Genomic DNA, 16,665 nt, shown 5'->3' with positions numbered 1-16,665 from the left:
TCTTTAGCAGAGAACACCGGGTGGAGCTACCCCGGCCCAGCCGAGCAACGGCTTCTGGATGAGCACAAGGACGAGGACAAGGGTGGCCATGACACACCTGCGTCTGCGACGGTTGATCGTAGCTGCCGTTGTGGCAGAGATCACGCGCCGTGTTTCATGGATCGGACAGGGATGGATTGATCTACCGCCCACGCCCACTTGCGCTTACTTCGATGAGCCAGGCGCTGTGCAGTCTGACAGAGAAACGATCAATCTTGGTGGAATATGCGGACGTAGTCGTGGTTGCTCCCCCCATACTTGCGGCGTCGGGTTGCTTTTGCATCTATCTAGTAGGTTTGCCGGAAAGTGCTGCTTCGAGCAGGAAAAATAGTATATAACCATCCTCTAGTCCATCTGAAACAGGAATATGTATGCGCTCTGCTAAACTGGCCTGTGAGATTTGAATAATCGATCTGATTCCGCGCATTGCTCTTTGAGAAGCGCGGCGCTAGTGTTGGAACTGGGCAGTTGAAGCTGAGTTCGAGACTGCAGAGGTTTGCAGCAGTGTTCCTTATGTTGTTGATCAGTATGCGCAGAGATTGTCCACCTCGTGTAGATGTCCGTTGTTTGTGTTGGCCAGTTTTTGCGACTTTAATCGGATTCTCATGTTGCATCGTGATGTGTACATGGGTTGATCTTCGCTGTTTCGACCTTCTACCTGCGCATTGTCCTTGCAATATTTTTTCAGCATACGCTGATTCTACGTGAGGTTTTGTGATTACAGGTTTTGGCTCCTCGGTGCACATCGTTTTGAAGTACAAATTTTTTACTACTTCAAGGATTATACTTTGTGGAGCGACCCCTTTCAGCTTTGCAGGATTGGTTTGTAAATTTGGACATGGCGACCTTATTGGTCAGCACTCCATTTGTGCACTCCAGTTCCCTGAGGAAATGCACCTTGCCTGGCGAAGTACGGCAACAGAAGCGTCTGAGAGTATCATGCCTACTAGGCTCTGTTCCGTCAAGTGTCGGAGGTTATAGAGAAGATGGCAGTGACGTTTCCGGCGGTAATGACATCTTTCAAGCTTTAAAAAGTCCTCTTCTGAAAATCTCCCCCGCAGCCTGGATCGCGACGTTCCGTGAGGTTCACGACGAAGCCCACCGAACCGATGCAGCTCCAAGGTTTCAGAAGACTGCTCCATCCTCTGAGTACGCAACGGGGGAGATGGGTCAAGTGGAGATTCATCGATCGCAGAGGAACGTCGTATTTACCCCAGAGAAAGCAAAACGATTGAGGAAGGAAAATCGTGCTACCCAAACATTCCACGACCAATGGTATCATTCCGCAATAGCCAGCAGGCTGGCAATTCCCGAGTAAAAATGGTACAGGCTTTAGTTTCAAAGCTAATAGAAGAACGTCTAATACTTCGATCAGAAGAACGCCAATGTCACTGTTGCCGTCGGCAGTCACCCCTCAACATTCTTTGAGTAGACATTAATATGTCGCTCCGTATGGTATTAATCTGAAGGAATATTCTTTGCGCAGGCCTAAACCTGTCGCCCTGGAAGTAGAATACATTAGAAACTTAAATCCCGACTATGGGGAACAAAAGAAATAGCAATTGTACATGATCAATGACTTCGTGGGGAACAAAAGAACTAGCAATTGTACAGATCAACGTCTCCACGCATATTATGAAACTGTGTCTTCAGACGCATTTAACTCATATTGCCCGAAGTCGAAGCAACCTTTTTCTGTATCACGTTTGTAATCTTGTCTGTCATGTTCTCGTAGCGTCAGAATATCACGTCAGTGTGTGTTGGCGTTCCGAGCGTACTTTGAATTTTTCACTTGGGCGGTGTGTTACTGTCGAATCATGTGTATCTATCGGAAAGCAGTGATGATGCAGATCTGGTGAAGCTATGTTTGCGGATACGGTCAAGCGTACGGTTGCAGCAGTCGCAAATGAGGAAGATACAAATTATGGTCGGAAACTGAGTGTGTCTGACACATCCCTATTTCGTGAGGGCCTATTGCACACCGCATCAAGCTTCTTTCATGCACGATTTTTCTCCTTGCGACAAGCATTGGATACAAAGACGATCTCCCGTTGTGTTAGTGGCGTGTGTGAAGGTTGGTGATGCGCCATCTATTTTCGCGGCCGATTCCTTTTTAGCGACGTATAACGTGGTCTAAGCTATTATGAACCCAGGTTTTAAAACTATGTGGAGTAGTCCTGATAATTTGTTTGCTTCCAGATTCTGGGTGATGGGTTTCTCAACCTTAGGTCAGTTGTCTAATTCCAATCCAGTTTTACTACTGTTGACTTCATCTCTGTTGTATCCCTCGTTCTCATTTTCATCGCCGTCCAGCGATCTAAAGATCCTCAGATACCGCATTTGGGTCTTCAGAATATGCCCTGCTGCTTCGGTTTATACGGCTTTGTGATTTCTTTTCCACCTTCCATCTTGAGCTACGTATAGTACTTTTGCAAGATTTTCCCCATGTGCAGGAATACGTCAAACTGCCCCATCCGACGATACTCAGAACACACACAAGTGCCGTGCTCTGCTGCCTTCAGAATTTGCACATGTTCTTTCGTTACACTATTCGACTAAGCTGGACACAGTGTGTCAACCGTGTTTCAATTTATGTAGAGAGCGGTTTTGCTCGAGGACTTCGCTATTGGGTAATAGCTCTGCTGCAAGTCGATGCGTGAATTATGGTCTTTATGCAGATGGAGTGTGAGACCTCAGTGCAAGTGCGTGACTGTGGAAGATGGAATTATGTTAACGTTTAGCGTGATTGTAGGTTGTTACTCGCAGTCGATTTCAGTAAAGACGTTGTCCGTAATACATGCAAGACCTACGTGTGTCCGATAGGTTCGGCCTGTGAGGGTTTATTGCTAAGTTTATCCGTCCTTATCCACTGTCTGTTGGCTTATTGTCCTCGACCTGCAACTGCCCATACTTAAGTGACGTATTATCCCCTTCTCATCACGCTTTGACTCGATTGCCAGGTTTTGATATCAAGTGGTGGGATTATTGATCCGATCTGCGGCCTGTTTCTGATACAATTGTGCTCCAGTATATTGAAGAGCTTCGATTTGTCGCTGGCTTCTTCTGTTGCTTCCGCTACGCAACCATTACCGATCGTTTGGAGCTCTGCATCGACCACATGGCGACTCTACAGCTTTTGACGCCGTTTGCAGGATCGAAAGTCTTCGACAAGTCTGCGTCGGTTTCTAGTGTGCGAGGGTTACAGAGCCGGGAGGCGGTGCGCGTGTTGTGCTTGCGAAAAGAGGGTGGCGAAGGGCAATCAAGTAGTGGTGAGAGTGATGGTAGCCGGGAGGCTGTCAGCATTTTGCAGTCCTCTAGAAATCCTCTGCTCAATCTTCCCCGCGATGAATTGATGGCCGCGTTTTCTGGGAAAGACGACGTGCATGGCGATGGGGATTCTGCAGTCGGCCCTCATCTCCCAGCCTCGGGAGAGCGTCGCCGATCGGGCCGGCAGGTGGTTTTCACTGCAGAGAAAGCTCGGCTCCTGCGGAAAGGAAACTGGGAAACGCAAACCTTTCATGACAAATGGTATCATTCTGCTATCGCCAGTAAGTTGGCCTCGCCGGAGTAGCTAACCTGCCTGTAATCTGCTAAAATAGTCATCTTGTAAATATGTTAGTTGGTGCTATGGTGCTGCGAACAAGTTTACGCCACAAAGATACACCAACATCCAAAAGTTATCTAATGTACATATACCTCGGAGGGGATTGCAAACTGCTGCGCCTGAAACTCTGAATATGTGGATCCTGAAGCTCAGCGATAACTTTCAAATTTGTGAAATGAATTGTTTTAAACTGTATAAATGATGCGCTACAATCTGATTTTGGACTTGATTGAAATCAATAGGTGCCTAGGAACACTAGTGCATGAGTTGGGGGGAGGTTGTGAATACCACCTTCTTTGTGCAGTTTGTACAGAGTATTGTACAGGTTATCACATTGTACACGAACCCAGTTGGTACTTGGTTCTTTCACTCAAAGTAATCCGCGTTGTCTGCATTGTGCTGAAGGTCTGCGTGTCCGTGTAACTTCCCATAAACCACATTTTCATTTCCTAAGCCTTCTATGAATCGTCTCTCTTAGTTGCTGTTCTGATTGTTCCTGGTCACCCTGCCAACTTCAGCGTGCCGCAGTAAGGTCCTACCTACAACCGACACAGCTTATGAAATAAAACCATTTCTTCTTTGTGATGAGGGACCATCATTGATTTGACTAAGTTGGCATGCTTTTGGTGTAGTTATTGTTTATGTTTTCTGGAGAGCGGCATTCATTATGAATTACTAGCTGCACCATCCATGTGATTACTGTGTGCGGCAAACCGTGGGTAGTTAGCACACTTCAAAGCAACGTTCACTCTGCATGCTAGAAATTGGTTAAGGAAAGAAATGACATCTCTAGACCTTGGAACAAAGGTCGCTTTTCTTAAAGTAAAAGCATTTCTTTCACACTGAACGATGGGAACAATGGTGATGTCAGATTGTGTTCAGGATTGTTCGTAAAAAGACCATCATATTTGGGAGCATGAACAAGTTCAATATTGCCGTGCAGTCGGAGAGAACACAGCTGTAATACACTCTAATAATCCAGTGTAACCATAAATTATATTTACTTGTGAACGAATCCGCATCTGTTCTCGTTACACATTACGAGCAGGAGGCGGTAACTACTGAAATGGACGGGCCAAGCTTGTTCGATTCGCCAGCCTTACCCAGATATCATCCCCACAGGATGTTCCTGATCCCAATCTTCTCCTTCACTTGCAGGTGCTTCGCAAAGTACCTTCGCAGTTTCCTTTTCGAGAGCAACAACTTTCTTCTTTGAAAACTCTTCCTGTTCGGCAGCCTTGAGCTCTACTCGTGCACAGCAAGTTCACGTAGTATATTTCAGTGGCTTAAACTATCACATTTAGTTTATCAATTAGCCATACTAATGATTGCTTCTATCAGTTCGAAAAATAGATCGGTTCAAGTCATTCAACACAAGAAATGGCACATAAAACACGATATCATAAGATGCCTCTAAACAACGAAACCAGTACATAAATCCTTTGATTCCAAAAACTACACAGGCTGTTGGCATCTTCTTCTTATTGTGGGGATAGGACATCACCGTTTTGGCCAAACTACACAAATGCTTACCAATGCTTGATGCTTGGCCTGATAGTTCGCAGTCTGCTCATCCTACTACAATTATGCCGGAATACCATCATTGTATGTTTTGTAGGAAGGAAACTGAAGGACTCTAGCCTCAAAATCTGGAATAAAGATATTGGAAAAAACCTTGGACGGGGTTACTTATATTTCCAAACATCTTTTATAAGAAATTAAACGTGGGATTCTTCTTTTATTGCCTTGCAGATCCAAGTTTGGTTTTTGTACCTTTCAATTTGGGATCCACTATTTTAACCAATAGCAATTTGGAACTTTGATACATTTAAGACCTTTACTTAGATTGAATTGAAAGAAGCTCTAGAAGAATTTTCACTATTGCTCTTTAAATCACATTGAGATTAGGTCATGTACTCAAACATGGCCCTGACAACAAAAACATAACTTTAGATTTTAGATGGGATTTAGAAATTCAAGTGGATAATATAATTTTGAATATCAAAAAATATATTTATATCAACTATTTAAACCTTCCAATGAGATGTCAATTTTGCTTAGCAACCAATCACAAAGTAAAATATTGTGTAGCTTTATCAAATACAAAGAATAGATGTTAATCTATGCAACTTCAAAGAAGTCAAGTTGAGACAATAGAAGCACCTTCTATGAGTTTCAAAGGACACAATTACCAAAAGTGACATATATGTGAACTTCTCTAATACATAATGAGTGAAGCTAGAATTTGATACATATAGATTTATTCTGATCTGAATCAAGAAAAACGAGGCACAACATGGGACTATTTGAGCAATTATTAAAATAAAAATAGACTTGATTTTTTAAGTTATTCCAAATCTTCTAAAAAATAAAGTCAAAGAAGTCGTTCAATTCTCTCCATAGATTGATATTTAAGATATACAAATTGAAGATGTGATTTATACAACTAAGAAGTTTGCAAAAAAATTCACAATTTTTTTAGGAAGTAAGTCTTGTCATACCATGTAAAAATCAATTAGAAATGCATTAGGCATATTATTGTAAAAGAATTTGATCTTATCTTGAAGATGGATTTATAATCCAAAAATAATGTATAAGATATTTAATAATATATTTTTCATAATTTTGAATAACCTAAATAAGCTTCTAATTATACTAAGTAACTCTTATCAACTTTCAAAAAATCCTAAAAAAAATCTATAACACTCTAATCAGCTTTAAATAAAGCTTAATTAAACTTTGATATTCCTAATTAAATCTTAAAAAACTCTAATTAATTCTAAATATATTATAAAGAAATCATAAAAATATAAAAATAAAATAAAAATTTAAAAAAAATAAATAAATCAAGAATAAATTTTTACCAATTCCAAAGAAATCCTAAATAAACCTTAATTTAAATCTAATCAAATTTTAAGTACATTTTATAAAGTTCCAATCAAATCCTAACAAAATCTTTAAAAAATTCTAAAAAATCTAATCAAATCTAAAGTATAATTTCTAATTTATTTTAAATTTCAATAATTATTCATTCATCTATTGATCTTAATTTTTTTTAAATTCACTTTTCAATATTTTTGTTAACAATAAGCTTAGAAAATTTTAAAAGAATCAAACTTATAAATCGATAGCATGCTCTTGATCTACTTAAGCATTGATTACTTTTCTTCTTCAACAATGATGTTAAACTTTTGAAGTCAATAGCTATCAAGGATATATACTAGGAAGTTGTAGAAGATTCTAGAAGGTTCTAAAGAAGCTTCGTAGTTTGTAGAAGCTACTTGAGAAGTTTTCAAGCTCGTAGAAGCTATTTGGGAAGCTTCTTAGTTTGTTGAAGTTACTTGAGAAGCTTTCTAACTCGTAGAAGCTTCTTGAGAAGTTTCTTAGTTTGTGGAAGCTACTTGAGAAGCCTCTTAGCTTGTAGTATATATAGGAGCCGAGACTGAGGGGATCTTCACTCTTGACAACACACCTCTTGGAGCTTTAGCTCACTTCTCTAGTGTTGTTCTTATACTCATCTGATTAATCTAGTTCTTGCTGATTCTTCTTAAGCTTCTTGTTTAAATTTCAAATCAGTATTCTAAATTCATGACTGTTTATCGAGATTGCACTCATCTTTCATATTAGAGCTAGTTCTTTCTTGTTAGAGTGTGGATTATCCTTCTACTTGAAGGTGCTCGCATTGTAGAGGTTGCGGATTACTCTCCTCTAAACTGATATTTCTTCTATTACAATATTGGAGTCTTAACTTTCTTAGAGAGAGTGAATTACCCCTCTTCTTGAAGGTTTTAAGGCATTTTAGAGGTTGCGGAGTACCCTCCTCTAAACCAATACTGCCTTCTTGTAGAGTCATTTCTTTCCTTGTCTTAGAATGGCCGGAGGTCAAGATATTAGTATGACTAAAAGTTTGGAGTCCAAGTTGGACACCATTATAAATGCTCTTGCTATATTATCACAAAGAACTGTAGAGATTGAAAAAATCATTTCAAGACTTCATAATGATGGAGTATCTAGGATGGCACAATCGAGGATTCACCAGCCTCAAGCTTCAGCACCAAGAGAAGCAACTTTGCCTCTAGTTCAACAAAGACCATTGGTCTTACAATGAAAGGAGCCCCAAATTAGCCTTCCAAATAAGTTCGATGGTACGCATTCCAAGTTTCAAGGCTTTGTCAATTAAATTAGATTGATAACAGCTTTACAGCCCGAATGCTATTCGACGGAGAAGTCACGTGTTGGACTGGTTGGAACTTTGCTCACAAGGCAAGCTCTATGATGGTTTGCTCCTTTATTTGAGAAAAGATCGTCAATTTTGAACAACTTTGAAACTTTATTGGATGCGTTTGTGGAAGTATTTGGCAAACATGACAAGGCATGATGGACTACAAGAAATATCCAATCGCTACGATAAGAGGCATGCTCTGCATCAGTCTATGCATCAAATTTCAGAAAATTGGCGTGCAACATCAACTGGGACGAGGAAGCATTGATAAGTCAATTTTATTGGGGCTTGAGGGACGATATGAAAGATTTTTTTATTATCTCTTTTCGATCTGTGAAAGCTCAACAAAGCCATTAGCTAAGCTGTGAAGTGCGATAACCACCTATTCCAACGTCATCAAGACTAATGCTCAAGACCACATACGACTCACTACGCTCCAACTATGTCAGAAAGTAGTCTGAATTCACATTTAGAGGTGGAAGACATGCAAATTGACGTGGTATATATCAAATTCCTAACTCTAGAAGAAAAAAAGCGGCATATGGAGGAAGGACTATGCTTGTATTGTGGTGAAGAAGGCCACAAAGCTGGAAACTGCCTCAAGAAGCAAAATCGACACATTGTCAGGACCAGTGGCACGTTTGTTCAGGAAAACAAAGATGCCCAACTACAATAGGGACCGTGTGACAAGTCAATTCAATACTACAACAACAATCAAGTTCCTCACTTTTCGCTCAGCTTGCCTATTGCTCTACCATTTCTCTATCGTTCGGCCCTCAGAAACTAAAAATCTTAGTATTATTAGATTCAAGAGCATCTGCTTGCTTTTTAGATGAAGAATTTCTTAAGTGTCACAAGTTTCTTTTAGTATGAAAATCTAAACCCATTCACCTAGTAGTAATAGATAGACGACCTTTATTGTCTGGTAGTATCACTCATGTATCAAAACCTATAGAGGTGATGTTTAAAGACCATAGTAGTTATATCATTTTTAATATTATTAAAATCCCATCAAATCCTATTTTTCTTAGTCTTTCTTAATTAGAAATGCATAACCCATCGATAGATTGGAGGTTACGAAGGATGACATTTCTTATAGAACATTTTGAGAGTAAGTCTGTTAGAAGATCATGAATCAAAAAATCCTTATTTATTGGAGCAAGAGCATTTATAACATCATCCAAGGAAGGTACATCATTTGTCATTTATGTAACTTCAACTAGCGGAGAGAAGATTTCCACAGCAAATATATTGGAGTAATATAAGGATTTTCAAGAAGTGTTTCAAAAGAAAAGTGCCAACATGCTACCGGAGCATCGACCATAGGATTGTGCCATAGAGTTGCAAGAAGGAGCATAACCACTTTTTGGCTCAATCTACAATTTGTCGCAAACAGAGTTAGCGGAATTGCGAAAGTATATTGACAAAAATCTAGCCAAGAATTTCAGTCCTCATTCGAAGTCACCATGTAGGGTACCAATCTTATTTGTGAAGAAGAAAGATGGCTCGCTGCGGATGTGCGTTGATTATCGAGGTCTCAACAAGGTGACAAAGAAGAAGTGTTATCCATTACGCTTGATATCAAGTCTTCTAGAGCAACTAGGACATGCAAGGATCTTTACAAAGATTGATCTAAGGAGAGCTTACAATCTCATGCATATCAAGGAAGGAGACGAATAGAAGACAGCTTTCCGTACAAGGTATGGCCATTTTGAATATAATGTCATGCCTTTCAATCTTATCAATGCTCCGACAGTCTTTCAACACATGATGAATGACATCTTTCGAGAAAACCTTGATGATTTTGTTGTTATCTATCTAGATGATATTTTGATATTTTCCAAGAACGTAGAAGAGCATGAAAAACATGTTCGTCTGGTCCTTAAAAAATTTTACAAGCAAGGATTTTATGCCAAGTTGGAGAAGTGCTTGTTTAACCAAACTGAGATCAAATTTTTGGGATTCATTGTAACTACAAAAGATTTAAAGATGGACCCTAAGAAGGTGGAAGCAATCGTATCACGAGAAGTTCCAAAGACAATTAAAGATGTACAATGCTTTCTTGGCTTTGCTAACTTCTGTCGAATCTTCATCAAGAATTATTCTCAAGTTGCTGCTCCGCTCCCTCGGTTGATATGTAATGACAAGCTTAAATGGGGACCTCTAACAAAAAAAAACATTTCAAGATCTTAAGACAGTATTTACTATGGCTCCAATCTTGATACATCCGGACTTTGCAAAGGCCTTCTATTTGGAGATTAATGCTTCAGATTTTGCTCTGGGAGTTGTACTTTCGTAGATAAGCACAGACGAGAAGCTTCATCCGATTGTATTCTACTCTTGGAAGTTTTCTACTACTGAGATGAACTATGATATCCACATTAAAGAACTTCTTGCGATAGTGGATTCTTTCCAAGAGTGGCGTCTTTTTCTCAAAGGAGCTGCACATCTGATGACTGTATACATGGTTCATAAGAATTTGGAGTACTTCATGTTAGCTCGGGTTCTCAGTTATTGTCAAGCTCGATGGAATATGTTGCTATTTAAGTTTGACTTTGTTATTCCCTATCAGCCTTGGAAGCAACAAGGACTATTTGATGCATTATGAAGGAGATCGTATCTAATGCCAAAGGTTGGAGAAGAAAAATTTGATCAATAATGTACAACGTTATTGAAGTCGAAACAATTCAGGCTTTGCTCTACTATAGAGCCAATTGATGTTGACTTCGTCAACTAAGTATGTACTGCGACTATTGGAGATTCTGTAGCCCTCAATATCACGCAATGTGTCAATAATAACTAGTTGAAGATGGAAGGAGATCTTTTATACTTTGAGGAGTGGTTGTATATTTCAAAGGGACCAGCACGACTTCGAGTTCTCCAATCTCGACACGACTTTTCAACTACAAGACATTTTGGATTCAATAAGACCTTGGAACTTATTTCCTGAGATTTTTTGGTGGCATCAAATATAGAAGGATGTCAAGGATTTTTTTCTCTCCTGTGACATTTGTTCAAGATCCAAAAATCCTCGGCATCGTCCTTATAGTCTTCTTCAGCCATTACCTATTCCACGTCGGCCATGGTCTTCAGTTTCCATGGACTTCATTATGGACTTGCCACCATCAAATTCATTTGACATCATCTTTGTTGTGGTAGATCGGCTTACACAGATAGCACACTTTGTCCCTTGCAAGAAAACATCGTGAAGTAAAGACACAGCAAGGCTATTCTTTGATAGTGTGTATTGATATCATATTTTACAAGATGATATCATGTCGGATCGAGGAAACCAATTCGTATCAAAGTTCTAGAGATCTCTCTTTGAGATATTGAAGGTGGATATCAAGCTTTCTTCAGCTTTCTATCTTCAAACTGACGGCCAAACAAAACGAGTGAATCAAACTTTGGAGCAATATTTATGATGCAATATCAACTATCAGTAAGATGATTACACTGCATATCTATCGTTAGCCGAGTTTACATATAACAACATCCTTCATGCATCGATCCATCAAACACCATTCTTTTCAAACTATGGGTATCATTCGAAGCTTGATTTGTTGAATCCGTCAACCAATAACAACCCAGCAGCTGAAAGATTTATAAAACAACTATCGCAGTTTCAAACTACGTTGAAGCTTCAATTGCAAACCGCCCAGAAAGCTTACAAGGCGTCCGTAGACAAATTTCGAAATCAAGCACCTACTTTCAAAATTGGAAATAAAGTATGGCTGCTTTGATGGAATATCAAAACTAAGCGGCCATGTGATAAGTTGGACTACCGAAGATTGGGACCATTTCTCATCCAGAAGCAAATCAATCCATTGGCATACCGTCTAGAATTACCGGCTGCTATGAACGTACACCCAGTCTTTCATGTTTCTTTGTTGGAGCCTTATCAAGAGTTGTTTTTTCTTGGAAGAGTGCAATATCCGCCACTTAGTATTAAAATTGAGAATCACGAGGAATATGAGGTGGAAAAGATAGTAGATTTGTGGCATAAGTGAGAGAAATTGGAGTATCTAGTGCATTGGAGCAGCTATGATATCAATGAGCGCACATAGGAATCAGCAAAAAATCTTATCAATGCATCGCAAAAGGTACATGAGTTTCATCAACGCTATGCTCATAAACCTAAGCTCTTTCGATGAAAGTTTTATAGTGAAGTTTCTTCTCCTAGAAGCCTCTTAATCCTCAGCCTTACAAAGAAGGGGGAGAAGGAACCTCTAAAAGACATAATTAGAGACTATAAATCTGTAACCTGAGCCCATTCTTCCATGTTTAGTGCTTATTTTTTCGGTCTGATATGGATAGCCAAGAGATAGATACCATACCAATCATGTTCTCTAAACCAAGTATCTCACGAAGACGACCTTGAGATGAAGAACCGCTTGTACCACAAAGATGATGAAGGATACATAGTAACAGGTCGTTAGTGATTGTGTTTGAAGTAGAACTTGTCTGTTGTGATCTTCTTGAAGGAGTGTTTAGAAGGCATTTTCACAATGAAGACACAAAAGTTCATGCCTAGTTGAAAATCGAAGGCGTAGGACACTATTGTTGATTACAAGGACCAATGAACTACTTGCTGTGCAAACAACAACTTGAGTATATTGCAGACACTATGTGACAAATTTTCAACTTCTTATGTTGATACTGACTCGCAATAGGAGTGCTTCTTGGAGACCTTGAAGCTAAAGGGAGGAGGTGATGGTAAGGACATACACTAATAAGTTGTAGAAGATTTTAGAAGGTTCTAGAATAGCTTTGTAGTTTGTAAAAGCTACTTGAGAAGTTTTCAAGCTCATGGAAGCTGCTTAAGAAGCTTTCTAACTCATAGAAGCTACTTGAGAAGCTTCCTAATTTGTGGAAGCTACTTGAGAAGCTACCTAGCTTGTAATATATATAAGAGCCGAGACTGAGGGAATCCTCAATCTCGACATTACACCTCTTGGAGCTCTAGCTCACCTCTCTAGTATTGTTTTTGTACTCATCTGATTAATCTAGTTTTTACCAATTCTTCTTAAGCTTCTTGTTTAGATTTCTAGTCAGTATTCTAAATTTGTGACAATAGCTTTTATTTTCACCATTTACTTGTTCTAAAATTTGTACAAATATTAAAAACTAATTCATCTATAAACAAAATATATATATATATATATATATATATATATATATATATATATATTATCTTATTTATGGCCTTACAAAGTAAATACAAGCATTTTTTATAAAAAGATAATACTAAAACTTATTAATTTTTATTATATTCTTAAATTTTATTTATGTTTTTAAATTAATTTTTATTATCTTTTCAAAGTAAGCTCTTTTATAATATTTTTTTTTTCTTTTATTAAATAGCTACGTTATAATATAATATTATAATATTCATTTCAATAAAGATAGTGGACTTGGAATTCAAACAATACTAGAAGACAAAAAGTAATTATGGAATATTTAAGGTGAATTAAGTTTGAAATTATACATTTTTGTTCCTCCATCACAATCACATATACTAACAAATTTTCTTTAATATGGTATACTTTTTGGTTTGCATGATATTATATTAACTCTAGATTTGTATAATAAAACCACTAAAAAATCAATAATTTCTACACGGCTAAAAAATAAACTTACAAATAACTTTATTTAGAGAATTTGAACAACCTAAAAATATTTTAAGACTTGAAATTTATGATGTAAGCATATGAATAGAATCATTGAACTAATGATTACCAAAAATCAAGAAAAAAAAATCCCTTTTTTCTATAAAATCAAAAAAAATAATAGTATGTGCACTTTACATACACAAACAAGCTCTTATCTTAAAAAAAAAAAATATTTTATCTCTTCAAAAAAGCAACCTCATATTAACAAGATGCATCTAAGATTTTTTTCTTCTAATAATTTATAAATTAAAAGATATTATTTTATAATTTAAAGGATCTAAATAACCTTCTAAAAATATTGATATTTTGTAATTACATCTAAAGCATTTATTCAAAATGCGGTATTATACTTATTCACAAGAATAAGTTATGTAAATCAAGGATCCATGAATTGGGCAATTCCTTGTGGCTTAATATTGGTTTTGACATTTTAGAAACCACTAGGTTATATAAAAAATCTACATGGTGCATAATTTGTACATGTATATATACTAATCTCTCCAAAAATTAAATACTTAGTTAATAATGTAGGGGCTCTTATGCATAATAGAGTATTTTAGATCATATTTATTGATATCCTTGGAATTATTGACATATATACACCCAACCATAAATTTAAAAAATTCCAACTTTGGAAAGACTTATGTAACAAATTATATTCTAATATTCTATTCATCTTTGGTAGAGACTAGAATGTGGTTGAAAAAGCAAGATATCAATCAACTTTTTGTAATAGACTACTATCCAAAGATAAAAACTCTTAAATTTATTTTAATTCTTGTCTTCTATTAGTAAATACCTTCAACTAAGTTAGTTCATTATATCATTCTGTGAACAATAAAAAATAGAAAGTAAGGATGTGAGCCAAGATAAGTTTATTTAAGTTTTTATTTTCTAAAAAAAAAATTCAAGACTATTGTATTAGAAAAAATTACACATTATTTAATCATCTTTCAATTAAATTCACTTTTCATTTCAAAAAAAATTAAATCTAAATCATCTATTTTTAAAATAAATATTTATTATCTCAACAATCATTTGATTCTTAAATACATTAATGAGATTTGATTTCACCATAATAGCAAAGAATTATTTATTCATTGCATGCAAATTCTTATATGTTTTTAAAAGTCTTTTTATAAAGAAGAAGTATATTTGCAATCAAAAAAACACATCAAATTATAATTTTAATTATAAGAAGCCTTATTTAATCTTTAATAAAATCCTCAAGATATAGACATTTAAGCTTGTATTAAATAAGTCTATATTTTCTTTAAGCCATTTAGAGATTGGCAACAATAATGGAGGTCAATACATGCTTGGATTAAATAGACACAAATAAGAGATAATACAAATAAATTATCTTATGTTGCATTTAGAAATTTCCATCATGAATCTATTATTATAAAATTCAAAAATTTCCAAGGTGTGCCATAAGATAATCTTGAAGATTTAGAAGAAAAAAATTTATGATTTTTATTCAAACTGATATAAATCAAGAATTATAATTTTTTTAAAAAGCCATGACTTTCTTACTTAATATTATTTTATTCAAGGTTTCAAAGAATATGAACAAGGATTTATTTAAGTTATTTAGTAGGTATTAAATTAAAAAATTTATAAAAGAGATGGCTAAGAGCAAACCATCAAGTCAAAATGGAGTAAGTATTGAATTTTTCTAGACCTTTTGGTTATTATTATTAGTTACTACATTGCCATGATCAACCATACTTTAGCTAGAGGTTGATTTTAACATACTATTATCAAAGGTCATATTGATTTAGTAAACCATCATTGTAAATAATATTTTATTTTTAATTAATATAGCAAGTAAACCATCATTATAAATAACACTTTATTTTTTTTATTATATTTGTTTTTAGTCATATAGGTTGCTTATATTAAAGGTTGTTCAAAAAAACAAATCAATGATTTAATACTTTTTGTTGAAAAATACTATTTCTTCAACTCAATCTAAAGTGGCATAACATATTATTTGTAAAGCTTGTAAAGAAAGAAGTCTTAGCATCATCCATCCATAAGAAACCACCAAAGAACTCTTGATCAGATGGGTTTTAGTGGTTCTTTAAAGTAATAGTTATACTACTAATCTTATGGCATGAAAATGGTCTCATCTTCTTAATCAAGACTTTTCATTTAATTGAAGAGAGAATTCGTCTAACCCTTGGGCTTGTAAGGAAGCTATATTAATTTGGCTTATATAGCACAAGGTTGTAGCAATTAATACTTGGAAGAGAAAAATATGAGTTGTTCCTATTCAAGTGATGTAACAAATATGAATTAAACCAAAAGTTCAAGAAGAAAATTATATATATAAATATATATTTTTTATTACATATATAAATATAAATAAATAAATAGATAATTTTATAAAAATTTACAAAAAAAACAACATGAATTTGGATTAGTCAATTGCAAATGATGTCTATACTTGATATCATTCTTCAAGAAATAATGTTTAGAACCAAAATAAATTAATAACTTATAAGCATTAAAAAATTAAAAATATACAAATTAAAGACAATTCTAAATAAAATAAAAACATTCTAGTTTTAAATCATGTTTTATTCAAGCATCTAGTTAAATATTTTGCAAATTTATTACAAGCATCAATATTATAGATTTTTTTCTTTTATTTTTTATTTTTTAAATTCTAAAAATATTTAAAATAATGATAAATTACTTATCTAGATTTTTTTAATAGTAATAAAATAAAATAGATTTTTTTCATATTTGAGGATACTTAAATATATTTTATAACAAGTCCAGAGTGTAATAGAGAAATTAATAATGTTGAATGTGAGGCTAGGGATGGAGATAGGAATAGAGGTTGGAAATGGGGTCAAGGACAAGAGACATGTATAAAATGGATCGTGAGGTGGGAGGGGTGGTGTGGCTTTAACAACTCCCTAAATATATATATATATATATATATATATAATTTGATTTATATTCAAGTATGTTAATTATTTCAATTTTTTTCTCTACACCTATATTTTATAATTGAAACTTATTGAATCATCATCAATTTTCATTCTAATCAAGGTTTATTTTAAATTTTCTCATGCTATCTTTTGTGTTATTTTATTTTCAAGATCAAACCTTGG

The 16,665-nt window shown here is 35.5% G+C and overlaps 2 protein-coding genes across 6 annotated transcripts; both read left to right on the top strand.

The window, feature by feature from the left end:
- The first annotated feature begins 4 nt into the window (after window positions 1-4).
- Window positions 5-1,739, top strand: LOC112276158 (uncharacterized). Its single transcript, XM_024507230.3, has 2 exons — window positions 5-533; window positions 764-1,739. The coding sequence occupies exon 2, from the start codon at window positions 878-880 to the stop codon at window positions 1,355-1,357; it is 480 nt and encodes a 159-aa protein (XP_024362998.1). The 5' UTR covers window positions 5-533; window positions 764-877; the 3' UTR covers window positions 1,358-1,739.
- A 12-nt stretch (window positions 1,740-1,751) lies between these two features.
- Window positions 1,752-4,047, top strand: LOC112276160 (uncharacterized). 5 transcript variants are annotated; one of them, XM_090246738.1, is made up of 3 exons: window positions 1,752-2,113; window positions 2,493-2,669; window positions 3,000-3,162. In XM_090246738.1, exons 1-3 carry the CDS (start codon window positions 1,903-1,905, stop codon window positions 3,026-3,028), a joined length of 417 nt encoding a protein of 138 aa, XP_090102864.1. In that variant the 5' UTR covers window positions 1,752-1,902; the 3' UTR covers window positions 3,029-3,162. The 5 variants fall into 5 exon arrangements, with proteins under 5 accessions (XP_090102864.1, XP_090102863.1, XP_090102862.1 ...); XM_090246737.1 differs by having other exon boundaries at window positions 1,885-2,113; window positions 2,493-2,741; XM_090246736.1 differs by lacking the exon at window positions 2,493-2,669 and having other exon boundaries at window positions 1,885-2,113; window positions 3,000-4,047.
- The last annotated feature ends 12,618 nt before the right edge of the window (window positions 4,048-16,665 follow it).

This window comes from Physcomitrium patens, chromosome 23 (assembly GCF_059467195.1).
Source record: "Physcomitrium patens ecotype Gransden chromosome 23, ASM5946719v1, whole genome shotgun sequence".
NCBI lineage: Eukaryota > Viridiplantae > Streptophyta > Bryopsida > Funariales > Funariaceae > Physcomitrium > Physcomitrium patens.
Note: the sequence above shows the minus strand (reverse complement) of the source record. Positions and strands in the feature narration are given on the sequence as shown.